At 44.1% G+C, this 27,775-nt stretch overlaps 1 protein-coding gene across 2 annotated transcripts; it reads right to left on the bottom strand.

The window, feature by feature from the left end:
* Nucleotides 1–1,445: 1,445 nt before the first annotated feature.
* Nucleotides 1,446–27,411, bottom strand: ACP6 (acid phosphatase 6, lysophosphatidic). 2 transcript variants are annotated; one of them, XM_008539321.2, is made up of 10 exons: nt 26,670–27,411; nt 19,740–19,868; nt 19,492–19,622; nt 19,073–19,152; nt 16,188–16,275; nt 7,215–7,347; nt 6,247–6,347; nt 3,973–4,068; nt 2,324–2,489; nt 1,446–1,644 (listed from the first exon to the last, which is right to left on the bottom strand). In XM_008539321.2, exons 1-10 carry the CDS (start codon nt 26,886–26,888, stop codon nt 1,501–1,503), a joined length of 1,287 nt encoding a protein of 428 aa, XP_008537543.1. In that variant the 5' UTR covers nt 26,889–27,411; the 3' UTR covers nt 1,446–1,500. The 2 variants fall into 2 exon arrangements, with proteins under 2 accessions (XP_008537543.1, XP_008537544.1); XM_008539322.2 differs by lacking the exon at nt 19,740–19,868 and having other exon boundaries at nt 26,670–27,371.
* Nucleotides 27,412–27,775: the final 364 nt, after the last annotated feature.

Here is a 27,775-nt window from a genome sequence, read left to right as displayed (position 1 = left end):
GGTGGGAGTCAATGCCAAGCTGGAGGGTGGCCTTGGATAGGAGTAGGGATGGTTCATTCTTAGGAACAGGAAGAAAGGCCTTAGGGCACCACTGCAACCGGGTTAGCAGATTTGGTGGTAGAGGGGATATGGAAATTCTCTTCTCATTGCTTCTACTTCCTTAGTGAAATAAGAAATATAGTAATCAGCAGAGTGAGCATGGGGAGGGGATACTGAAGATCAAGGATGGAAAGATGTGAATAGATTCAAGAAATAAACAGGTGAGACTGATAGAACCTAACTGATTAGACACAAGAAAATGTGAGAGGAAGGAGACAAGGACAAATTTCTGGTTTAGGAACTGAATGGATGGTGGAAGTGTCTTTTTTTCAGATAGTGAAGGCTGTGGGAGGAGCAGATCTGGGAGGAGAGAGGGGTTTGGTTTTGACATGGAAAATTTTGTGCCTATTGACTACCCAAGTAGACATGAGTGTCTGAAGTTCAGAAGAGACACCTGAGCTAGAAGGAGATCTGGGAGTTGTCGACATAAAGATGGGAGGAAGGGAAGAGTTTTTTACGATTGCTGTTTTCTCTGAGAGGTAAAGGGATTGGTGGTTTGAGATCAGAGAAAGTTTGAAACAGATTCTGGGGAAGAATGAGAAACTGATAAGGAAATAAGAGGATCATCAGGTATGCTTGGGGGCCCAGTTAACGGGGGAGCTCTTGTAGTGAGTGGTTCCAACCTACCACGCGGAGCCCTCATCCTCGCTCCTGGAGCTCCAGCCACCAGAAGTTGAGTGTCCTTCCTGCATCTCCCTGCTGGGTCTCCACAGCAGGGCTCCATCTCACCACCCAGCAATGTTCCCTGATCTTCAAGCCTACCTTTTACCTGCACACAACACCCTTTCCTCCTTGCTTACGTGGTTAACTCCTACTCACCTTTATCGACTCAAATCAGGAGAGAACCTCCCTAGAAGCCTCTCTTAACTGCTCCCCAAAGCTCCTGCCAGGTGGGGCTAGGAGTTTCTTCTCTGTACCCACATAGCCCCTGATATACCTTACCACAGCATGAAACATACTGCATTGTCATCACTGATTTACTTATCAGCCTCTTCTACTGGACCAAAACAATGGAGGGCAGAACCTTTTCACCTTTATAATGACCACTACTTAGGAGGTGCTCAATATGTTTCTGAAATAAAGATAGCAAAAAAGAAGTGAAGTCCAAAACCAACAAATTCTTCAGGCTCACGATGTCCCCAGCCTGTGTCATAGGCAGATGCTTCTGGCTACGGAAATCAAGCAACAGATATTTCCACAAAGGAAATACCCCTTTGGTCTTAACATTACACCTCTTTTCCTTTCAAGAAGAGACTATAATATACCTACAGGAAGGAAATATCCTTACTTTATGTTAAAGCACATTTAGCCTTGGTCCTGCCTTCCCCAAACACAACAGCTGGAGGCATTGTGTAAAGGCATTTTATTTAAAAATCAACACATCCTGTTTGTATAAATCAGTCACTCTCCATCTTGAAGTTCCAACTCTCGTGCTTGAGAGCAGAGTGTGTGGTATTTTTCTGGGCTTAAGGCATAAACTGACATGGTGTTCAAGAATTTGTCCAGCGGACAGAGCTGGTCAGGACAACCTCTCGGCACTTGCTCCTGCGGAAAAGACATAACTCAGCAGGGCCACTGAGGACCCCGTCCTGCTGTTTTCAGCTGTGCCAAGAAGAGGTCTGAGAGGCTCTGACCCAATGGTATATGCATTCACATATACAACAGCCAGGATGGCCCCACTCCCCATCAGCTTGCAGAATAAGAGCACTATGCCCTGCTTGTAAAAGTCACTCAAGAACTGTTTGTTGACTTGACTGGGAAGACACAGTCAAGTTACACCCCTGAGTGGGGAGGGCTAATAGCCTAATCCTTGGGGAGTGCTCTGGCGTCTGCCCTGGACAGCAAACTGGGGAAGCAGCCAAGGCAACAAGAGTGCTGACAGCACATGTCACCTCCTGGAGACACCATCATTAATTTTCAAAACAAGCCTCACAGTCAGCATGTTATATCCTGGCAGAGACACTCAGGAGAAGAGGAGGGTGGTCCTATTCCTAGAAGTCTGTAACAGTACACGGATAGAGCCCCTGTCTCAGTCTGCCACTATATGCCAAGTTCTGCCTTACCCCTGGGTCACAGCTGTGAGTTTGCCTATGAGATTGAGAGAGTTGACTGTACCAATGGAGACTCCGCTGGGCCTAAGGTGGGAGAACTGGTGCTAAACCAGGTGGGTGGGGTTGGGGTAAGGGTGCCTAGCCACCCGCCAATCCCCCCTCACAGGTCTTACCTTCCCATGGTAATAGAGCTGCACAAACCACTCCTTGGATTCGTGGTGCTGGTAGAGTTCTATGGTCAGATCTACAGCAAACGGGGGCCACTTGTGGTCAAAAATCCCCAGGACCATTAAGAGAGGCATGAGGGTCACATCATGAACTGCATAGAGGTACAGCTTTCTGCAAGGAGAAAACAGTTCTCCACAATTCTTCACTTCAGGACTCTGGAGGCCAGGATACTGCCTGCCTCCTTTGAGTAAGGAACAATACCTGCCTCGGAAACCAGGTGACATCTAGAGATCAGTTGAGCCTGGTATAAAATTCCTTTGAAGTAGACCGTGGGGAGAACCCTTATTCCCACTCCCCATGTTTTCACGAGGAAGGATCCCCATTGGAGTAGCTCTCCTGGCCCCCTCCTCCCCACTCACTTGCCCACCCACCTACTCTCTCCTCTCCTGGTGAGCTTTGAAGAAGAAACTGAGCATGTGTGGCTGAGGCCCTACCTCTCTTCTCCCTTTGGGACCTGCCTGCCTTTGGCAAATGTTCTCCCTACTCTCAGCCATGTGATCAGTTTAGTAGAGCAAGCTCTCCTCCTTGTTGCAGAAGCTTGCGGTTTGGGACAATTAAGTTCATTTCAAAGGAATATCAATAAGCCTGTGTGGCCCTCAACACATTCTCCAAATGGCTGTAATCAGTGATAAAGGTACCATTTGAATCTGTATCTGCCTGACTCCTGTATCTATCTCTTGGGAAAGATCAAGGATTCTATTTGTATACACAGATACAAGGCCAAAAGGGGCAAGGTGACAAAGGCCAGCAAGAAACATACTGTCATTGCAGGTACTGCGAGGGACGGAGAAGGGCATTCGCATGATTTGCTATCATAAATCTTGGCCCAAAGTTCCTAAATGTTCCTCTTTCAACTCACTGTCCCCTATCTTTCCCACAGTCACTGTCAGTTTCTAGCTATGTACAATGTCTCTCTCTCAAGAAGGTGGCCTACAACGGTGCTTCTCCAATATTAGAGTGTGTACAGATCCCCTGGGGATCTTGTTAAAATGCAGATTCTGAGTCAGTAGGTCAGGCAGGAGCCGGAGAATGTAACAAGCCCCAAGGTGATGGTGAGGCTGCTCATCTGCAGACCACACATTGTTTAGCAAGTGCCTAGGACACACAACATTCCGAATGTGTGGTCCCTCACCTGGGGTCCAGGCTCTACAAAAGCGGCAATGGAGGCTCGTGAGCTACTTCCAACATTTCTAAATGCCTAGTGGATATCATACCCTCTATACATGCAATGAAGGTGGTCAAACTAAACAATCTATTAAGTAATTATCTTTGTTTTGGGCTATTATAATATCAAATCAGTGTGATATCATAATAAGCTACTCTGTGTGACACATGCTCAATTAGTAAAAAAGCGAAAAAATGAATTTAGGGTTCTTTTTTGCTAAAATAAAAATTTCAAAACATGGTAGGACAGGTGTGGCAGGAAGAAAGGTAAACATGTTGTGAATATCTTTGGGACTCATGGCCTCTTGACTATCTACCTTCAGTCAGTGACAGCCTGGTTCTTGACCCCCTAAAACCTGGGTTCCCTCCTTGTAGCCAGAGGCTCCCTACTGCCCTCAGCGACACAAAGCCAAGTTGCTGGGCCAGGTACCTGGTCTTGCTGGATGGAGTGGCAGGGTCCACGACTTTCAGCAGATTGTTCTCCAGGATATGGAGGAATGGGCCTACTGCCATCTGAAGACTTTCCCTGTGGCAAGTAAACAACATTTAAGCCCCCAGCAGGCAACTGGCACACAAAGGATGCAGGCTGGTTCTGCCCCCTAGGACCTCAGGAGCTCAATGAGACAGAGCTAAGAAAAAGAGAAATAATGCATGAAGGAGAGCAACAGGCAGGAACGAGATAAATGGTGCTGCCTCAAGTTTGAGGGTTCTCTGTGCCCAGACTTCCAACAAACACACCAGGATATAAACCTGCTATGAACACAGCTGAGATCGGAGGGGCTGAGGGAGTGGTAACCAGGATAAGTCATGAAGAAGTAGGCTTTCAGGAATCAAAGAACAAAGCTGGGAAGGACAGGGTGGAATGGTTTCCAAGAATTCCAGAAGGCCCTTAGAAAAGCGACCCCAAGGAACAACACCCTAAACTATGCTTCCTATGTGCCAGCCCTCCTTCTTTGGAGTTTAGACCATAAGGACATTTCTTATTTATTTGATTTAACAAGAAGTTCAGTGGTACTGCTTGCAGGCTTGGTGCTGTGGCTCCACCCCTTTCATTCTCAGGCTGGTCACCTCATGATCACAAGGTGGCTACTGCAACTCGAAGCATGTCATCTCAGAGTAGTAAACGACACAGAAAGATGGGGCCAGTAAGTGGCAAAAAGGGTTGGTTCTGGTGCCTCTCACTTTTTATCAAAGAGAAAAAAAAACCTCTCCCAGAACTCAATCACTGACAAAAGGGAATGGAGTTGCCATCATTGGCTTAGACCAATCCTCATTCATGGACTGAGTAAATGGCCACCTTTATAAATCAAGGAACATTGAAGCAATGGATGAGGAATAGGCAACCAATACTGTATACAATACACTTTCTAGAAGAATGTGTGCTGGCCAAGCCAAGTTAGATGGCATTATGAGGTTGCAACCATTTGTCCTCAAAGAAATATCAGTTTTATAAAACCAGGGCTAATTGGAATGGAAAGGAGGATGGATCAGTTCTTATTTAAAATGTTTTACACCAGGAGAAAGCAAACTATGGCCATGGGCCAAATCCAACCCACTTGCTTGTTTTTGTAAATAAAGTTTTATTGCAATACAGCTGTGCCCATTTGTTTGCACATTGTCTATGGCTGCTTTCATGCTACACAGGCAGAGATGAGTAGTTGCAACAGATAATGCATGGGCCACAAAACCTAGAATATTTACTAAATGTGTGTGTGTTCATGTTAATGGAGGTGAGGGCAGTGAGTGACAATTTAGGTCTGGTGGAGCCACTTCTGGAACAGATGAGGAAAGGTGGCAAATCACAGGGAGTGGCAGCAAGCTGAGGGGCATGGCTGGAGCCTTCCTGATGCTCCAGGCAAGTGCACAAGTGGACACACTGAGTCTGAGGGGGAGAAAAGCAGTCAGAGGCTCTTTACGCAACAGACTGCAAATTCTTGAAATGTTAGCTGCTTTTTCCTCCCACTCATCTTTCCCAGGATTGTTCCTCTACTGCCCATGTCCTCCTCTACCAAGTCACCGATTCTGAGTGCAGAATAGGTGTAAGAATATTCTTAACCAATCAGAAAAAGGTGTTTTTTGAAATGTGGTAAGAGAGAAACTCTCCATTCTGGTAGTCAGGAAGCAGGCCTTCTAAACAGAGCTTAAGTGCCAGTAAAATGGAGAAAACATAGGCTTGACAGTCAGAAGCTCTGAGTCCAGGTCCTGGCTCTACTACTGACTAGCTGAGCCTAGGCAAGGGAGCTCACATCTCTCAGGCCTAGTTTCTTCATCTATGAAGCCAGGCCTTGGACCCTGTTAGGGATAAGGACACCTACCTCACAGCAAGAATGTGAAACTGATTTGAAAATTGTAACATGATGAATAAAGTCACCAATAATTATTCTTCCTTCAGCTCTCCCACCCAAATCCTTTGAAACTTAAAGCAAAAGGAAAAGGTCAGCAATTAAGAGAAACTCAGTCGAGTGGTGGCTCCTGGTTCTGTGTAACAGTGAACGGAAACACTAGGTCACCAGTTCCAGCTCCAGAAGCATGAGGACCTGGGGTCGAGCCCATTCAGTCGGCCAGCAGAATGGGGTGATGTCAGACTCTGCACACACAGAGATGCCAGCTGGCAGGTGGGGGCAGGCCTGATGAACCCCTTTCCCCACACACTGGGAGCCTGACCAAGCATGACTTTATGCCGGCAGCTGAGGAGGCCCCTCACCTGTCTTCCCTCTGCAGGATGTACAAGGCTGTGTCCACAGCTCTCTGTTCAATCATCTGTGAAAATCTCTTCAGTGTGGGGCAGCTCGGGAGGCCATGCACCTGAAAGGGCCATGGTACATTTAGAAGGACAGGCTTCTCATTCACTGAGCCTGGCAGCTAATCAGCTTCCACGGAGCCTTCAGGGGCCTGCCTTCTCCTGGGGAGAGCCTTAACCGTTCAAAAAGCTATGTCCCCACGGCCCTTCTGAAGCTATTCCTAGAGATCTGACAGCCCAGAAAAAAAAAGAAACTGTTTTTCCTCCCTTTCTGATGGATCCCCATCTACTCCAAAATGAAAAACATTTGTACCTTTTTAAACCGTAAAAAAAAATGAATAAAATACAAGAAATTCATAAATTTATACTTGGCCTTCATTTTCCCCAAAATGATTTCTAAAAAGTATGGCATATAAATACTATATATAAACTCTTGTCTTATAACCTTAAACCTGTTTTACACATAAATACAAGGTGAATTTCTGCCTTCAGGGCACAATGTTACCTTCACAGGAGAAGGGAGGATCCCGGCTATACTGCCTCCGAGTGTCTGATTTCTGAATCTAGAGAAGCATTTCCCGTTGTGTGGTCTTGTAGATAGCAATCCTTCCCTGTCCATCACCTACCCCACTTCTACGTGCCCATAACACACACACTCATATCACGGATAATCTGGGGAACTTGCTTCAAGAAACTCTGATCTAGAGTTAAATGTCTGTGCTCAGAACCGAGTGAGGAGTCCTCCTCAACTATTCCCTGTTCCTCAGTTCTTATGTCCATTCCATCTACAAGTCCTATCACAGCTGCCTCCAAACTAGGAGGCCTCCACCCACTTCCCTCCACCTAGTTCTAATTCAGGAGCCAGCCCATCCAGGTGCCTGTCCCAGGCTCCCCCACCTCCAGGGCTGGATGGAGGAGGACAGTCATCACACCTGCTCAGCAGCCATGTTGTCAAGGAGGTTGAGGAAGTCCACTCCATCAGTACTGGCAATACCCATCCCCTCCTTCACCCTTTTCAAATCCTCTGAGATTCCTGGCTGCAAAGAGGCAGTCTGCTTCCGGTCTCTGGCAAAAAATAAAAAGTAATCTCTTAGATTGTATAGTCATGAACAGTTTACCAAGTGTATCTCATTCAATCCCCATTTGGGATCTTATTTAATCCCCAACAACAACTCATTGAGGTTAGCTGGTATTATTCTCCTTCTACAAATGAGTAAACTAAGGCTCTAGGAGGTCCAACGATTTGTAAAAGTAAGTTAGCAAGTACCAGGGCTAGGATAAAAGCCTGGATTTTCCAAATCCCACTTTAGCCTTTTCTTCTATTATAACAAAAACGATGAGGATGGTGGCGTAGGTGGACTCTGAACTCACCTCCTCCCACAGACACAACAAATTTACAACAACTCTTGGAACAATTACCCTTAAGAGAGAAGTGAAACTGGATAAAAAAGAACCCTGACACCAAGGGACAGTGCTGACTGAGGTGGAAGAAGCAGAAATTCCTTTCTGGAGAGACAAAAAAGCCACCTTTGAGATGTGATGCTTCACGGCTGACCAGGAGCAACCTTACAGTATGAAACCTTCCCTGAAGAAGCAGGGGACCTCAGCAGGGAAGATCCATAATAAGCAGCTTTTGGAATCAGCACAATCGAGACAAGTGTCATAATACCTGGCTTTGCTACCTATTAACAACGAGGAATACGCCAAGAAAAGTTCTGGGACAATAAGGGGAAAAAAAAGCCTGCTCTTAAAGGGCCCATGCACAAATTCACCCATTTCGGAAAGCAACCTGAAATCACCAGAAAGAAAGCTGCACAGTCCTTTGGTGAAAAGAGACTCACTTGATAAGTTCTGGGCACATCTCAGTGAGAGGTGAGACCTCTCCAAGGACTGAGACATTGGTGGCAGCCATTATTGTGACCTACTATAGGCTTGCTGACACAGACACTGGCAGACACCATGGGAGTTCTTCCCCTGGCCTGTTAGCCCAGGGATCTGCCCTACCCACTGGAGCACTGATTTAATCCAGGTCAGCCAGGGCAGGCAGCCTGCCCTAGGGACTGGCCCCACCCAACAGCAAGCTCTGGGGCAACTTGTGGGCCTGCATAGGTAGGGTGCCTGGAACCTCAGCAACCAGGTGAATGGGTCTGCCTCTGTGAGGCAAGGTATGTATGTGGGGCAGGCCCATATCGGTGGAGTGTGTGGGGCCTCTGCAGTGGGGTGACTGGATCCACTTCAGTGGGTTGGGGTGCGTGCACAGGGCAGGACTGTGTTGACGAAGTGCATTGCCCTGCTGACAGTAGGGTCTGACAGCTGCAGCAGATTTGTGCTTCTCAAATAGCTGCATAGGGGATTGGCTGCATATTCCAAGGCCTGAAACAATTGGGTGCTCCCATGCCTGGGGACTGGCCCCACTCAGCTGAAACCCTGAGAGGACTGGCAACAGCCTTGCAGACTGGAGTCCTACAGCAATTGTAAGTCCCCAAGCCTAGCAACCAGCTATGCTGGGGGCCTACTCACTTAACAGAAAAACTGCAACAGGAATGTGCTATTAGACCTTGCAGCCAACTTTTCTGGGGCTCCCCATGCCTGATAAAGTGACTGACATGACAATAGCAGCCACATGCAGCTAAGCATTACGACAAGCCAGCCAGGGGAACAGCCTAGCCTCCCTGGGCACCTGCAGCAAGAACAACCCTGCCATAACAGAAGCACACACAGTGCACACAGGGGACAATCCTGGAACATTTGGAACTGGTGACAAGAGGGAAGCACACTGCTGGCCTCATAAGGCATCTCTTACATAAGGCCACCTCTCCAAGATTGGGAGCTGTAGCTGACCTACACAATACACAGATATAAGCACAGAGAAAGAGGCAAAATGAGGAGACAAAGGAATACGTTCCAAGTAAGGAATGGGACAAAACCCCAGAAAAAGAACTAAATGAAACAGAAATAAACAATCTACCTGACCAAGAATTCAAACAAATAGTCATAAAGATGCTCACTGATCTTGGAAGGAGAATGGATGAACTCAGTAAGAACTTAACAAAGAATTGGAAAATATAAAAAAGAACCAATCAGAAATGAAGAATACAATAATGGAAATGAAAAAATCACTAGAGGGACTCAATAGCAGAGTAGATGATACAGAAGAATGGATCAGCGAGCTGGAGGAAAGACTAGAGGAAATCACCCAAGCTGAACAGATAAAGGAATTAAAAAGAATGAGGACAGTCTAAGGGTCCTCTGGGACAACATCAAGCACACTAACATTCATGTTATAGGTGTCCCAGAAGGAGAAGAGAGAGGCAAAGGGGCAGAGAGTCTATTTGAAGAAATAATAGCTGAAAAATTTCCTAATCTAAGGAAGGAAACAGACATCCAGGTACAGGAAGCACAGAGAGTGCCAAACAAGATAAACCCAAAGAGGCTCAAACCAAGACACATTATAATTAAAATGTCAAGAATTAAAGATAAAGAGAGAATCCTAAAAGCCACATGAGAAAGGCAACAAGCTACACACAAAGTAAACCCCATAAGGCTATCAACTGACTTCTCAGCAGAAACCCTACAGCTAGAAGGGAGTGGCACAATATATTTAAAGTGCTGAAAGGAAAAAACTTACAGCCAAGAATACTCTACCCAGCAAGGTTATCATTAAGAATGCAAGGAAAGATAAAGAGTTTCCCAGACAAGCAAAAACTAAAGGAGTTTATCACCAAGAAGCTAGCTTTACAAGAAATGCTAAAGGGACTTACTTAAGTGGAAAAGAGAAGACCACAAATAGGAATAAGAAAATTATCCAAAGAAAAAAAAAGCAATAAAATCACTGGTAAAGGCAAATATACAATATAGGTAGCAGATCAACCATCTATGAAGCTAATATGAAGGTCAAAAGACAAAAATACTAAAATTATCTATTTCCATGATAAAAGGGTAACAGATACACACACACACAAAAAGAGGTGAGATATGATATCAAAAACATAAAATGTGGGAGGAGGGGAGTAAAAGAGTAGAACTTTTAGCAAGAAGTCAAACTAAAGAGACCATCAACTTAATATAGATTGCTGTATACATAGGTTAATATATGTGTACCTCATGGTAATCACAAACCAGGAACCTATAATAAATACACAAAAAATTAACAGAAAGGAACCCAAACATAATACTAAAGAAAGCCACCAAACCACAAGGGGAGAAAGCAGGAGAAGAAGAAAGGAACAGAGAAGAACTAGTAAAACACCCAGAAAAAAGTAACAAAATGGTAATAAGTACATTCTTGTCAATAGCTACTTTAAAGATTTTATTTTTTTCTTTTTCTCCCCAAAGCCCCCCAGTACATAGCTGTGTATTTTTAGTTGTGAGTCCTTCCAGTTGTGGCACGTGGGACGCTGCCCCAGCATGGCCTGATGAGCAGTGCCATGTCCACAACCAGGATTCGAACCAGCAAAATCCTGGGTCACTGAAGCTGAGTGCGCGAACTTAACCACTTGGCCACGGGCCGGCCCCTCAACAGCTACTTTAAACATCAACGGACTAAATGCTCCAATTAAAAGGCACAGGGTGGCCGACTGGATAAAAAAAACAAAGACCGATATATATGCTGCATACAAGACACACTTCAGACCTACACTCACAAACTGAAAGTGAAGGGATGGAAAAAGATACTCTATGCAAATGACAATGAAAAGAAAGCTGGGGTAGCAATACTTATAGGAGACAAAATAGACTTTAAAACAAAAACTGTAACAAGAGACAAAGAAGGGCACTACATAATGATAAAGTGAACAATCCAACAAGAGGATATACCACTTGTAAATATGCACCCAACACAGGACCACTTAAATATATAAAGCAATTATTAACAGACAAAAGGAGAAATAGACAGCAACACAATAATAGTAGGAGACCTTAACACTCTACTTACACCAATGGATAGATCATCCAAACAGAAGAGGAAACATTGGCCTTACATGACACATTAGATCAGCTGGACTTAAGAGATATACAGAACATTCCATTCAAAAACTGTAGAACACACATTCTTTTCAAATGCACATGGAACATTCTCCAGGATAGATCCCATGTTAGACCACAAAAAAAGTCTCAATAAATTTAAGAAGATTAGAATAATACCAAGCATCTTTTATGACCATAAACGTATGACTAGAAATCAACTACAGGAAGAAAACTGGAAAAGCCACAAATAAGTGGCAATTAAACAAAATGCTACTGAACAACGACTGGGTCAACAAAGAGATCAACGGAGAAATCAAAAAATACCTGGAGACAAATGAAAATGAAAATACGACATGCTAAAATTTATGGGATACAGCAAAAGTGGTTCTAAGAGGGAAGTTTACAGCAATATAGGCCTCAACAAACAAGAATATCTTGACTAAATAATTTAACAGTGCACCTAAAGGAAATGGAAAAAGAAGAACAAACAAAGTCCAAAATCAGTAGAAGGAAGGAAATAATAAAAATCAGAGCAGAAATAAATGAAATAGTGACTAAAAAAAAAATAGAATAAAATCAATGAAACTAAGAGCTGATTCTTTGAAAAGATAAACAAAATGGACAAGTCTTTAGCTAGATTCACCAAGAAAAAGAGAAGGCTCAATAAATAAATCAGAAATAAAAGAGGAGAAATTGGGGTCCAATCCATGGCCAAGTGGTTGAGTTCACATGCTCTGCTTTGGTGGCCCAGGGTTTCCCCAGTTGGATCCTGGTCACACACCTAGCACCGCTCATTAAGCCATGCTAAGGCAGAGTGCCACACAGCAGAGCCAGAAGGACATACAACTAGAATATATAACTATGTACTGAGGGACTCTGGGGAAAAGAAAAAAAAAAGAAGAATGGCAACAGTGTTAGCTCAGGTGCCAATCTTTAGAAAGAGGAGAAATTACGATGGACACCTCAGAAATACAAATGATTATAAGAGACTACAGAAAGCTGTATGCCAACAAATTGGTAATCTAGAAGAAATGGATAAATTCTTAGAATCATACAACTTTCCAAAACTCAATCAAGAAGAAATAAAAAATTTGAATAGACCAATCACCAGTAAGGAGATTGAAAGAGTAAACAAAAACCTCCCAAAAAATAAAAGTCCAGGACCAGATGGCTTCCCTGCTGAATTCTACCGAACAATCAAAGAATACTTAATACCTATTGTTCTCAAACTCTTCCAAAAAAGTGAAGAAGAGGGGAAGCTTCCTTACTCATTCTACAAAGCCAACATTACCCTGATACCAAAACTAGACATGGACAACACAAAAAAAGAAAATTACAGGCCAATATCACTGGTGAACATCGATCAAAAATCCTCAACAAAATACCAGCAAATTGAATACATTAAAAAGATCATACACATATGATCAAGTGGGATTTATTCCATGGATGCAGGGATGGTTCAATATCCACAAATCAATGAACGTGATACACCACATTAACAAAATGAAGAATAAAAATCACATGATCGTCTCAACAGATGCAGAGAAAGCATTTGACAAGATACAGCATCCATTTATGATAAAAACCCTGAATAAAATGAGTATAGAAGGAAAGTACCTCAACATAATAAAGGCCCACATATGACAAACCCACAGCTAATATCATTCTCAATGGAGAAAAACTGAAACCTATCCTTCTAAGAACAGGAACCAGACAAGGATGCCCACTTTCACCACTCTTATTTAACATAGTATTGGAAGTCCTATCCAGGGCAATCAGGCAAGAAAAAGAAATAAAAGGGATCCACATTGGAAAGGAAGAAGTGAACCTGTCATTAATAGCAGATGACATGATTTCATATATAGAAAACACTAAAGAATCCACCAAAAAACTTTTAGCAATAATAAATGAATATGGTAAAGTTGCAGGATACAAAATCAACATACAAAAATCAGCTGCATTTCTATACACTATCAACAAAGTAGGAGAAAGAGAAATTAAGAATACAATCCCATGTAAAACTGCAACAAAAGGAATAAAGTACCTAGGAATAAATTTAACCAAAGAGGTGAAAGACCTGTACACTGAAAATGAAAAAACACTGTTGAAAGAAATAGAAGACAAAAAGAAATGGAAAGATATTCTATGCTCTTGCATTGGAAGAACTAACAGTTAAAATATCCATAATTCCCTAAAGCAATCTACAGATTCAATACGATCCCTATCAAAGTTCCAACAACATTTTTCACAGAAAGAGAACAGAGAATCCTAAAATTTACATGGAACAACAAAAGACCCTGAATAACCAAAGGAATCCTGAGAAAAAAGAATAAAGCTGGAGGTAGCACACTCCCTGATTTCAAAATATACTACAAAGCTACAGTAATCAAAAGAGCATGGTACTGGAACAAAAACGGACACGTAGATAAATGGAACAGAATCAAGAGCCCAGAAATAAACCCACATATCTATGGACAGCTAATCTTCAACAAGACAGCCAAGAATATACAATGGAGAAGAGAAAATCTCTTCAATAAACGGTGTTGGGAAAACTGGACAGCCACATGCCAAAGAATGAAAATAGACCATTAGCTTACACCATACACAAAAATTAACTCAAAATGGATTAAAGACTTGAATGTAAGACCTGAAACCATGAAACTTCTAGAAGAAAACATAGGCAGTATGCTGTTCAGAGTCAGTCTTAACAGCATATTTTCAAGTACCATGTCTGACTGGGCAAGGGAAACGATAGAAAAAATAAACAAATGGGACTACATCAAACTAAAAAGCTTCTGCATAGCAAAGGAAACCATCAACAAAATGAAAAGACAACCTAACAATAGGGAGAAGATATTTGCAAACTACATCTGATAAGGGGTTAATATCCAAAATATATAAAGAACTCAAACATCTCAACAACAACAAAAACTAAGAACCCAATTAAAAAATGGGCAAAAGATTTGAACAGACATTTCTCCACAAAAGATACACAGATGGCCAACAGGCACATGAAAAGATCTTCCACATCACTAATTATCAGGGAAATGCAAATCAAAACTACAGTGAGATATGACCTCATGCCCGTCAGAATGGCTATAATTAACCAGACAGGAAATAATAAGTTTTGGAAAGGACGTGGGAAAAAGGGAACTCTCATACATTGTTGGTGGGAGTGCAAACTGGTGCAGCCACTATGGAAAACAGTATGGAGATTCCTCAAAAAATTAAGAATAGAACTACCATATGATCCAGCTATTCCACTGCTGGATACTTTTTTTTTTTTTTTTTTTTTTTTTTTTTAAAGATTTTATTTTTTCCTTTTTCTCCCCAAAGCCCCCCAGTACATAGTTGTATACTTCTCGTTGTGGGTTCTTCTAGTTGTGGTATGTGGGACGCTGCCTCAGCGTGGTTTGATGAGCAGTGCCATGTCCGCGCCCAGGATTCGAACCAACGAAACACTGGGCCGCCTGCAGCAGAGCGCGCGAACTTAACCACTCGGCCACGGGGCCAGCCCCTCCACTGCTGGATACTTATTTAAAGAACATGATGGGCTGGACCTGTGGCCAAATGGTTAAGTTCGCACACTCCACTTTGGCAGCATAGGGTTTCGCTGGTTCAGATCGCTGGGCACGGACATGGCACCACTCATCAGGCCATGCTGAGGTGGCGCCCCACATGCCACAACTAGAAGGACCCACAACTAAAATATACTACTATGTACTGGGGGGATTTGGGGAGAAAAAGCAGGAAAAAAAAAAGATTGGCAACAGTTGTTAGCTCAGGTGCCAATCTTTAAAAAGATGATACTTACCTTAGTCTTTAAAAAAAAAAAGAACATGAAAACACAAATGCGTAAAGATACATGCACTCCTACATTCTCTGTAGCATTATTTACAATAGCCAAGACTTGGAAGCAACCTAGGTGCCCATCAAGGGACGAATGGATAGAGAAGATGTGGTTTATATACACAACAGAATACTACTCAGCCATAAAAAAGGATGAAATCTGGCCATATGCGACAACATGAATAGACCTTGAGGGAATTATGCTAAGCCAAATAAGTCAGAGGGAGAAACTCAAATACTGTATGATCTCATTCATAAATAGAAGATAAAAACAACAACAAATAAACAGAGACAGAGATTGGATTGGCACTTACCAGAGGGGAAGCAGGGAGGGAGGAGGGTAAAAGGGGTGATTAGGCACAAGTGTATGGTGATAGACTGTAATTAGTCTTTAGGTGGTGAACATGTTTTAATCTAGACAGAACTCGAAATACAATGATGTACACCCAAAATTTATATCATGTTATAAATCAATGTTACCACAATAAAAAAATAAATAAAAAATAAAAAAACAATGCAAGTATGGCCCAGGTCTGCTTGAAAACAGCATTCTCTTTCTTCTGTGGAACACATACTATATGGTCTTAGTGCCGCCCAGAAATACCTGAAAACTGAAAAGTGCCATCAATCCAAATCAATCTATCCTACAGGGCAGCATATTGGTAAGAGAAGGGAAATCTGTGTCTTCTTCTGCTTGCCCATCTGGACTTGCAGTTCAATGACTGGTTCAACCATCTTTTATTTAACCTGTCAGTTTCTTCATCTGCCCCATCTGAAAGCCCAGGATGTTGAGAGGATAATGCTTTGTAAATGGCAAAGCCCACTCATGGCTGTATATACCATCTCTCCAGCCCAGCGTGTGGCTCTTCCCAGGCTTCCTGTGCCTTCACTATGAGCCTGCCACTGCGAGCAAGAGCTTCTTCACTTCCTGGACAGCTGACGTCAGACCTGAGTGTAACGCAATCCCTCCCATCCCTTATCCACCAGCATGGTAAGCCTGGGCAGGCCCTGAGTTCAGGCAGAGTCCTGCCAGCAAACGTGGTAAAAGGCTATCTGTCCCCCACTGATGAGCAAGAACCCAGGGCAGTTACCTGGTCCTCTCCTGCAGGCTCCAGCAGTTTTGGTAGTTGGGGTACAAGACTTCAGAGCTTGCTTCATCAGTGTGGATGATGATGGGCCCTGGAAGAAAGATGGGAAGCACAGGCAGGAAGAGGCTTCAGCTTGTTCTTCCCATCATCTCTACCCCCTTATTTTTACCCTTGTCTATACAGATAGAGCTATTCCAGGAGGCAGATCATCGAAGTTACTCCTTAAGGACAGTGAACGCCTTGAACATGCCCTGGCCTTGCTAAGAGGAGCTCTCCTGTGGTCTGAGAAATGGAGAAACCAAGTAGCAGCCTTGTTCTGTCCAGCACAACCCCTCCTATTGGGCCACATATAGACTACAGGAAGTACAGACCTGGATCAGACTGGCACTTCCCTGACCCATTCCAAAACATCCCCGCCTCAAGGCACCACCAGCATTTCAGCATTCTAATAAAAAATGGGCTGTCCCTGACTTTATCAGAACTAGGTGACTTTCTTGCTTCCCAAAGTCCAATCCTATGGGCCAAGATGATGACTTACCACGTGAGAACCTAAGAAGGGTGACCACAGGACCACAAATCCTCTCAGACCCCACAGCCTTGCCCAAAATGAAAGCCAGGCTTCCAGCTGAACTGCCAGGAACCAAAGATTAGACTACAGTGTTTCTTTTAACCCTGCAGCAGCTTACTACTGCTCAGAGCTCACAAGTACCTTTGTCCCCTCCCATCAATGCCCAGCAAGGGCTTCTAACACCTTCCCATGCTTTGCTCTGTGCCAGAGATGCCAAGGACTGGTGGCAGCTTCCCGTTATACACCGCCCAATCCTGATCTTCTCTGATGGCAAAAGAAACAGCTCTCATCGGCAGCTCTTTGGGACTCACCGAGGTCAATTTGGGGAATGATTAAGTCAGTCTAAGCCCCAAAGAGCTATTATTCCCAAATAAATTATTGATAGTCAAAACTCCAGGACTTTAAAAGTAGCCTATGGTAACTTTCCTAGAATATCAGAATTCAGACACACTTTGTTGGTCAAACAGATGATCTGGGGCCCTCTCCAGATATACACGTCCTCTGAGAAGCAGTAGAGCATACAGTGAAGGGTATGGATTCTGAAACCAGACTGCTAGTGTTTGAATCCCAGCTCAACCACTTACCAGCTTTGTGTCCCTGAGAAAGTCACTTAGCTTCTCTGTGCCTTAGTTCTCTCATCTTAAAACTGGGGATAATGTTACCTACCTCACAGGGTTATTACAAGAATTAAACAACTTAATATATGCCAAACTCTTAGAACAATGTTTGGTGCATAGTAAGTCCTTTAAATGTTAGAATAACAAAAACTATGATTTAAACCTTTAATATAACACATAATAATTCCTATCTGGTGTTTGACATTGGTGTCTGAATATTGAACTTCAGTTCATGATAAATAAGGCACATTTGAGTCAGCAATCAAATATATGTTGAATGAATGTCTGACCAAAAGGTACAGACCAACAACCTCGAGCTTCCCTTCACAGCCTGACTCTCTGTAGCTTATATATAACCCTCTGGGACTTCTCTAGGATTTTACTCCTAAAACAATATCCCAAAGTTGCACCACTTCCATTAAAAGTAGCACCTTGTAGACTTAATTGGTCTATTCAAGTCCCTTGATATGGAGCAAGGTATGGATGTAGCTGTGAGAGAAGTCAAATTGGAGTCCCGGGACATCTGGGTCTGGTGTAGGGAGCTGCCACCCAGACAGCCACCCCAGAGGCTGGTGATGATACCACTTCCTTCCTTGCTGGAAACCTGGGGGGGGACTCAGTCTGAGACCTGCCTGTAGATCTTTCCTACTTTAGTCCTACTTTTGGTGTTTCTGAGAAGAGGACATTTGCCTTTTAGAAGCTGAGCAACTGAAGAGCTTTCAGAAGGCCATGCATTGTGGATTATTCCTAAGCTGAGGGGCTCCCGAGAAGTAAAAGGGCCGCCCACTTTCTTTGATCTATGTTACTGAGACACATACTGTTTGTGTTCAGCAGCCAACTTCAGCCAGAATGAGCAGTAGTACCCAACCCAGCTGGGAGCAAGGCCAGCCTCCTCTGGCCTGGAGGTTTCTATTATTTTACATATTTTTTTAAAGCCCAATGGAAATTTTATATCTATTTGAGATACTGCTAAAGAAGCTACACAAAATAACAAGAAGTTTTGCCTTACGTCACCATTTTGGTATTTTAATATTGGTGAGGTCATGATGATCTGAAACTCAGACTGGCAATTAAATGTAAATTTAAATCAGTTACAAATGACAAAATGCAGCTTCATTTGATAGTCAAAGGCCCTCAATACACGGGATCCATGAGGGAAAATAATAAATGGCGTCCTTAGTGGTGAAAATGTTGGGAACCACCAGTTGCCAGCATTCACTGGCTGAATACGTCAAAACCTAAACCCAACAGACTTTCTCAACTAGGAAAGGCTGAACAGAAATCTGGGTCATGCCATAGGTTATCACCAAGACCAGAATACTAGCATCAGGCCTGGGTCTCAGGTAAGTGTTCTTCCTGCCCTCCTTCCTTTTCAGCAGTGTCTTACCTAAGCAAAAAGCCCAGAATATTGTTCAAGACCTGGCTAGGGCTGCCTCATGCAGTTTGTGTAAAAGCTTACGAGGAGAAGTCAGGAGCCAGAGGCACACCAGAGCAGCTGAGGCATTGCTGCAGACGTGGAGGTCAGGCTGGCAAGGGCAGCAGAAGGCCAGACAGGGAGGGGCCCAGTAGAGGGGGTACACCATGGAAGCCACATGAAGAGAGACAAGGGAACAGGCACCGAGAAAGAGAGAGATGGGGGCTTTGGAAGTAAGAAGGAAAAGTTCCTCAGAGACAGGGGCTGACTTTTAGAGTCAAACTTGAACCTTCTTTCTGACACTGGAAAAGTCCAGCCAGCAAACACCGAGTAGACTCCAGATTCCGATATATATTAGTAGAACGAACACTGGAAAAAAACAAAAAGATAGAGACACTCATAAAAGAAAAATTTAATAATATACTCTATCTTATTCCACAGAGCAGCTGGGAGGCTTTTAAGGCTACAAAAGGGGAGCTATGAGGCTGGGAAGAACCCTTTCCCTCTCTGTGGGATGGCTGCCCCAAGGGACCCCAAAGCCAACAAATGTGACCTCCAATGATCACCTCTTCACGGGAGCCTATTATATAAGGTTAACTGCCCCAAACTACCTTGGGTGAGAGTGGGAACCAGTTGGGGGGTCAAAACAGGTTTTCTCATGCTTAAGACCTTAAATTGGGTGAAACATCCCTTTTTCAAGTGACTCACAAGACCTCCTGTGGGTTGAAGGTTGGCGAAAGAAAGGGGATGTCCTCCACATAGTTCTTCCTCAGCCTCTCTCCCAGGGCAAACATCTGCCGCATGCCCACGTTAGTCAGCTGTCCAGCAAACATGCCCCCCTGAGGAGCGGGAGAAAGAAAGAAGAATGAAAACGCCTCACAGCCTGCTAACCTCATCCCAGAGAAATCCATCAATGCTTTGCAGTGGGCTTCCCGGAGCAGGAAAGCATTGCTCACCTTCAGTACCGTCTTATGGTATTCAGAGTCAAAAGGAGACTGTGGTTTCGGGCCCCCAGCTAGACTGGTGACAGTGTAATCAAACTGAGTTTGGGGTGGGACTTCTAATAGCTGGGGGTTCCACTCTACCTGTTGTGACCACAAAAACAACACATTGTTTAAAAGGTTCTTGAAACTTACAGCATTAATATCCAGGAGCACTCAGAACACATGGAAAGGAAGGAAAGAAACTTTAACTCCAGCTCCAATTAAGGGAAGAAAAGATTGTGATTTATTATTCCAGGTGTCCTTAGCTCCAGTCCCATTATCGCTACACTAGTACTCACTGTTAAGAGGCCGCTCTGGCACTAAGACCAGACTGAAGTAAAAGGGAGAAGAGGCCAGAATGCCTGGCATGCAAATACTTGGTGAGTGAATGAATGAATGAATTAATATAATATAATATATAATATAATATAATATAATATAATATAATCTCAGTGACCATATACTTGCAAGAATTTTTAAGGAATCAACCTGCAGGGTTCTATGGCCCCTCTTTAAGGACTCTACTTAATGTCCCTTGCAATTACTACATATTTCCTTTCCTTTCATCCAATTTCTCAAACAAAAAAAAAGCTACCCTCTAAGAAAGCTTCACTTTTTCACCACCTTCCTTGACTCCTTGAAATCTGGCTCCTGCTCCAACAGTTTTGAAAACTGTAATGGTTTTCAAAACATCACAAGTAGCCATCAGTCTCACAGCTCCAATTGCCATAAAATTCTTATACGTTCATTGAGTCAGATGTGATGACTTCAGTTTTAAAAACAAAACTCTTTTCTTCTAATCCCACATACAGCTCCTCTTCCCAACTTATTTTGTCTCTCTTAGTGCTACCACAATTCTCCTAGGCACCAAAACTCAAACCTCTGACTCTCCTCACTGCTCCACCATCCCCACACTAAACCCTGTTGATCACTGGCTAGAAAAAAGTCACTCCTCAAAAGTCACCTCTTTTATCTTACTGTCAGGGTATAAAACCTTATTACCTCAGGCAAAAGCCTATGACAGACTCCCTCCCTTCCACCCCCACAATCCATACATACATAACCACCCGATTAATCTTGCTAAGCCACTTTCTTCATATTAATAGCTTTTCCCTAACGTTTCAAGAGATAAGCATCTGCACTTTCAGGATTTCTACACCTTGGCCGAATGTCTGTCCCAGCTGTACTGCCACTATAACTCTCTCCTCCCCTCCTCAGACCAGACCATGCCCACTGCTTCCTCTACATCTTCTTTCGGCTTGCTTCCCTTGCTTGGAGGGACTCCTGTCCCTAGTTGCCCATGCAACTTCTCTCCAAGAGTCAATGATAGCTCAAGTCTTACTTGCCCATCAGTGACCACTCCAGCTTTCAGTGGTTGTCTTCCTATGTGAATTCCTATATATCACCTACAATCAAAAGAACAACATTGAACTCAATTTCCCCCTACTTCATTTTGTTTTAAAACTAACATCTGAAAACCTACTATATCACATGTCATTGTATTTACCTCGACCCCTCCAAGAAATATCCCAGGAGAGTGCCACTGGGAGTCCCAGCTTCTCTTTTCACAGAGGAAGCACTCCATTTTCTCAAAAGACATCGTCTCAGTCCCACCTGTACCCAGTCTCCAATACCTGAGCCTCTCCCCGACTGGTGCTGCAGCAACTGATAACAGAAGATTGGTTATTCAGAGCAGAGACCTTCTCCTACAATCTTTTCATCATTGCTCCATTTTTCAAAGTTCTGATCCTATAACTTCCCTGCATAAAATTCTGCAAGGGCTCACAGCTGCATGACGGACCCTGCTTCCCTCCCTCTCTTCACCATTTCTTCCCTGCCCTATATACTTCCTCTCTAGCCACACAACTTTGTTTCCGATAGCATCATCCTCACAACTCCTCATCTTTCAACCTCATGTTTCTTCTACCTGTAATTTTCTTTCCCATTTCATCTGGTAAGACTTCTGCCCATTCTACAAGACTCAGCTTAAATGTCCCCAGAAGCCGTGACCATGGCCCTGTACTCTCACAGCAGCCTTGGTGGCTCTTTCTGGTGGCCTTTACCAAAATGTGTTAGAAGAGCTCCTTTACTAGTCTGTCCTGCTAAGTAGACTTAGCTTCCTGAGAACAGAGACTGGGTCGTCTACTAGTGACCATTTTGGTCTGCATTTTGATTGCCCAGCAAAGAGCCTGGCACACAGTAGGTGCAATTAATAGCTCCAACAACTGCCAGATCTTGTGGAGGATACCAAGATGGAGATAACATGACCCTGCCATTTCCAGGTTTTCAGGTTAGAGACAGCAAGCTATGAATGTAAATGACAGCAGTAGTAAAATAGAAATTATGTGCTACCAGAACCCAGATGAAGGCCGTAGTAGTTCAAAGGCAGGACAGAGCTTCTTTTCTGGCTGAGGATTCAGGGAGTTTCATGGAAGGAATGGCATTTGAAATGAATAGGATTCAGACAAGCAAAGACCTGGACTTGAGAGTAAGATGTAGGTAAGAAGAGAAGGTGGTATTCAGAATTCCAAAAATAGGTAGAAAGCTTGAGCAAAGCAGAGATGGGGAAGAATATATATAGAAAAGTAGTGGTTTGCCTCAACCTGGGAGCAGTTTTCAAACTTTTTAATTAGCAAATACCAAGTAGAGTTTAACTTTTGATTTCTATATATAAAAGCAAAAACTGGAGTTTCTCTAGTTGAAGTAGGAATGGGAATCCAGAGCCCCAGCCACTCAGCAGCCCCCTAGCCCACAGGCTCCACACAATAGTCTGAAAGCCAGCAGTATAGCTCACAACCGGAATGGGAGACTAGATGCAGAAAAGCCAGTTTCAAGATAATTGCAAGAGAGGAGATGAGAGAGCCTAAGGCCTCATCTAAAGCAGTAGGAAGAGAAGGGATAGATGCAAGACATTTGAGTCACACGTGGCAAGTGAGCAGAGAAAAGCTTTATTTGGGGGCTATGTTGGTAGGTTAAACAAGGAAGAAAAAGAAAAAAGATCAGTTTGATTTTGAGCCTGGGTGCCTTAGGTGACAAGGGCAATGAAGGTACTCCTTGACTAAAACTAAGACCAGAACAGAAGAACAGTTGACAAGCTGACTTCAGTTTTGGATATTTTAAGTCTGAGATACATCCTTTGTGTCTCTAGCACTCCCAGCATATTCTCATCACTGGAATCTGGTTTGTCTCTCTCCTTCACCACACTGTAAACTCCCTTACAGCTGAGACCGAATTACCCATCCCGGTAAGTCCAATGTATATCATGGGTCCTGGCACCCCCACAGGGCCTGTTCAGCCTCACTAAGAAATCTCCCCGTTAGGCACATTCACCCACAGAGGATCTTTGGTGTTTCCCAGGATATGACTCCTGAAAGTCATGTCAAGTCTAGAGAACGCCTTTCCAGATTTCCAAGAATGGATGATACATCAGTTCCATACGTGGTGTCCACCCCACATACACACTCTCATTCTCGTTCCTGCTCTTGGGCTTCCAAGTTAGTGGCAAAGATTAACTTACTAATTTTACTTATTTATTTATACCCCATTTTCAAGAACTAACTTAACGTAGATGATAGCAATACCTCAAATATAGTAAGACAACCAACTCAAAATATGCAAGAAAGACAAAAGCAAACGAGTACAGGGACAAAAAAATGGATACAGCATGCACACGATGAAGATCCATCGTAGGTGGGCCAAAGATTCAGCACTAAGCTTTCCGGCTTTTATGTAAAATGAGAAACTTGATCAGCTAGACAAGCTTAAAGAGAAAAGCTAGCCAACTGTTCTGGAGAAGCACATCATTTCTAGTGCTAATAGACAAATTCCTCCCAAGGGTCCTCATAAAGAGGATAGAGTAACCTAATGAACATCTTTTCAGCAGTCACAGCAATGAGTGCTGTGGGATTGTTGGGATTATTTCTCACAGTTTCCTCAACACAGAATGATAGTATCTCACCAAAGCGCATTCCTGCAAAGACAATACCATACTGGGATCAATATGCTATATTCCAGGTAAAAAAAAAAAATCTACATACACGTAAACAAAAACCTTCCAGGTGTAGATTTTAGAATAAAGCAACGGTGTTACCCCTTGGCAGCACACTGGCATCACTGGGATAGTTTTTAAAAGTTAGCAATGCCTGAGCCCCATCCTGAGCTAATCACATCTGGATCTCCTGGGCGGGGCCTCAACTCTTTTAATATTATGCAGTCCAGATAATTCTAAAGCTTCACCAGAGAAGCTTTTACTACGTCTGGATGCTCTGGGCCAAATCAGAATCTCTGGGAGGGAGAAGCAGGCATCACTGTTTTTTAAAGCTCCCCAGGTGAGTTCGACATCCTGCCAAGGTTAAGAACTACTGCTCCAGAGGAAAAAATGGACTGACTGGCACATCCTTCATGCAGTGCTTCTCTTAGCTGAGCTTCGGATAGGTATTAAGCAACAATGAGACTGACATTATGCTTCCCAGCTTGTCTACATTATCAAATAAATACTGACCCAAATGCCTTAATCAACAGTGGAGCTGGGATGTGTTGGACTTTATTTTATAAAAACTGAGGAATGTGCCTGGGTTAGGGACACACTTGCCACTGTCTGGAGCAGAGCTGAGGGAAATCTGAAAGCAGGGCCAAATTCACCTTTTGAAAGTATACTTGGAGCTAATCTAATGATCAGAAAAAATGGCCAATTAAGTTCCAGAGTTTCATTTCCAGAGCACACATACAATACTTTTAGGAAGACAGGTTAAGTCAACAGCCATTCAAGCCATAAGAAAACAACTCAATAAAACATCTAGTTCTAGACATGCTATCTCCCAAGAATTTGTGAGATAACTGAATGAAGTGACTTGTCACATATGTTCATCTATAAACAGTCAGAAGTCTGGAAACATCTACCAAAGACAATTTTAACTTTAGAATTGTTGCCAGATAGTCCCTTCTGACTATAATTAATAGCAGAACCAGGAAGATTGGAAAATCCCAATAACAACCTCTATCCAATTGGATCTTGAAAAGAAACCCTGAGAGAGAATATCCAGAAGCAAGCTACAGGTCAATGACACTCACTCATAGCCTAAATCGAAAGAAAGTTGGTTCTACCCCTGGCTTCTATGCACAAGACTTTATACAAGATAACCAAAGATGTTTAATGCATCTGCCTAAGGTCTGGAGAATGTGAACAGGCAGGAGAGGTAATGTGCCTTCCCTAACTGCAAAGTGAAGCCATGCACTCGGATGCTTCATTTATTTTGTGGCTACACCGACAAAGGATGAATGAAGCTGGCCTTCTACCTGAGCTACAACTGCCTCTTCCAACATAAAAGCAGAAGATACCCATCACACACCCACTGGCTTAGGAGAAAATCCTAAGAAACTAAATCTTTTTCTAGGTCCTTCAGGGAGTACATATACTGTACATACGAGATCCAGGCCTAGACATTCAAACTTTCATTCTCTGCTACCACTAGTTAACTTTGTGTTTAACACAAGTCTTCTATTTCTATATGTTATTTCCCAGCCTTTCTGTAACAAGAATAAGTGGAGAAGAAGGGAGAGTGCACAAGAGACAGACTATCTATAAAACCATAAGAAAAATTTAGAGACCTAACACAAAAAGGCAAAGTAAGGGATTGAAAAAAGATCAAAGTATCAAAAAGAAAGAAAGGGAAGAAGGGAGGAGGAGGAGGAGAGAGAGAGAGAAAGAAAAGAAATTCCAGAACCAAACAGAAAGTGGTAAAGCCATAAAGAAAGGCTAACTAGAAATCTGTCAGATTTTATCTACTTATGTGGGAAGTGCTTTAAAGGTTTGCTTTCACGTGTGGCCAGCTTTAAAAACTGGGTTTGCAGTTGTACAATGTGTAAACACAACCCTGAGGGATTCTGGAAAGCAAGTATGATCATAAAGAGTATGTCTAACATCAGATTTGGACACCCTGTTGGACCTGCCCGAACACCATCTTGCAGGATCAACAACGCAAAAGTACTCCACAAGTAAGTGTGACACCTGGGAGCCTGGGGCCTTCGGCCTGCCTATTCATCTTCACTAGGAAGCCAGTTCTTCAATCACAGTCCTGCCTGCCATGAAAGGCAATAGATCTTCACTAGATCTCCCCAAGAATCAAGTCCAAGAAGGGTAATCAATTTAAAAACTAATTATTTGTGCTTTAATCATAGTTATTCTGACGAAATCAGGTAGATTTTTAAGATATTATAGGCACCAGACTAGCCAATTTTTAATCTTTTCCTACTTCAAATCCATTCCACAGTAGGTTTAGAAACCCAAAATAGAAAAAGGAGAGCCCCAAGATACAGCACATTTACCAAAAAGCCCTCAAGGGATCTCAGACGGTCTCCAGCAAACCCTGAGAAAGCCGCTGTAAAACCTGTCTCCAAAGGCCTTGACCTCTGTTATCCACTGTGATCCCAGTTAGGGTGGTTCCTGTCACAAAGGTCCCTGCAACTCTGACAACCTTCAAAACGGTCACACAGAAACTCACTACACGCTTATACTCAAGTTCACTCAAATATCTGTCGGAAGTGCTGAATCTCAGGCCCTACCCCACACCTATTTTAACAAGATTCCTAGGCGATTTCTATGCAGGGTAAGTAGGGCAGTACTACTGGCTGCGCTATCCCGCAGCCATCAGAGTGCAACTGGAAGTTCCCGGCTGCCCTGCACCCTGAGGGTCCGAGGGGGGTCGGGAGGTGCCAGGCCAGCACCTCTACTCAAGAGCCGAGGGAGGAACAGGCTACTGCTGTTTTCACTTAGTCTGGACCCAGCCCGAACTCCGCTTCGTAAGGGTAAAAATTCCAAAGGCGTGTGTTGGGGCGAAGCTCCTGGCCCCCACTGGTTGGCCACACGGTCCTCGCACCATCAGCCCCGGCCCAGGCCGACCTCACCTGCTCCTTCCGAGGGAGAGGCTTGAGAGGACTCCGCGCCCCGTGCCGAAACACAACCTGCACCATTTTCAACTCCAGGAGGCTTCGGTCGACGGGATGCTGGCCGTTCCCCCGTTGCAGCTCGGCCAGGGCCACCCGCCGCTGGTGGAGACAGTACGCCAGCGAAGTCAAGACGCCCACCGGGGCCCACGTGCGCACGCTGAAGACACCGGTGATCATGGTGGAAGCCCCTTGGGGTGAGGCTGCAGGAGGCGAACACAAGCTCTCCGCTGGCACCGGGGCTCAGCGACAGCTCCAAGTTCCCAGGAATCGGCGGGCGCGCACACCGAGCGCCCCAACAAGCTGGGAGCGCTGCGACTCTAGCCCTGAGGGGGACCCCAAGTGGGAGCGTGGGGGAAGAAGCGGAGGTGGGAGCAGCGAAGACTCCTTGTAAGTTTTCACCCAGGTAGGGGTTGGCCGCTCCTGTTGCAGACTGGGCCGGGGCAGCTCAGCTCCTTATCTTTCGGTCTCCCGGGAACCTTAAACGTGTATTCCAAGTTTGGCCTCTAGCACTCTTGAAAGGACAGGAATCAGCCTTAAATTCCTCGGCGGCAGTGATTCCACTAACACAGACAATCGATTCCGCTTTTCTACAGGCAAGCCGCCACCAACCTCCTTACCCACCCACGGACCTGTCCCAACTGGACTCGCGCAAAGGGGCACGGGAAAACGAGTCCCGAGGTGACGCCTGTCCGGAGGCTCTGAGTTGCGAGAACTACAATTCCCAGAAGGCTGCGCGCGGCGGGGGCGTCCTCACCGGGCGGCATTTCCCCGCCCCCGGCAGTGAGCCTCAGCTCTCAGGCCCAGCTCGTCAAAGTCACCGGGGCTTGGGTGGGCAGTGTAGTGGGAGTGAGTCAACAAGCTAGCCCGGCCGATAGGGTGGGAGACGTGAGGACAGGGGTGGAATTGGGTAGTGGAGGGGAGATATAGAAGACTTCCTTGAAGTCGTGGAAGCGCCTGGAAGTGAAAGTTGCTGAAAGTCCGGACACCAACTTAACTGAGTGATTACCATTCGCCACGGGCGACAGTAGGTGTTTTATATTTAGTCTTCGTTTACTGTCCCACTT

This window comes from Equus przewalskii, unplaced genomic scaffold (genome assembly GCF_037783145.1).
Source record: "Equus przewalskii isolate Varuska unplaced genomic scaffold, EquPr2 ChrUn-12, whole genome shotgun sequence".
NCBI lineage: Eukaryota > Metazoa > Chordata > Mammalia > Perissodactyla > Equidae > Equus > Equus przewalskii.
Note: the sequence above shows the minus strand (reverse complement) of the source record. Positions and strands in the feature narration are given on the sequence as shown.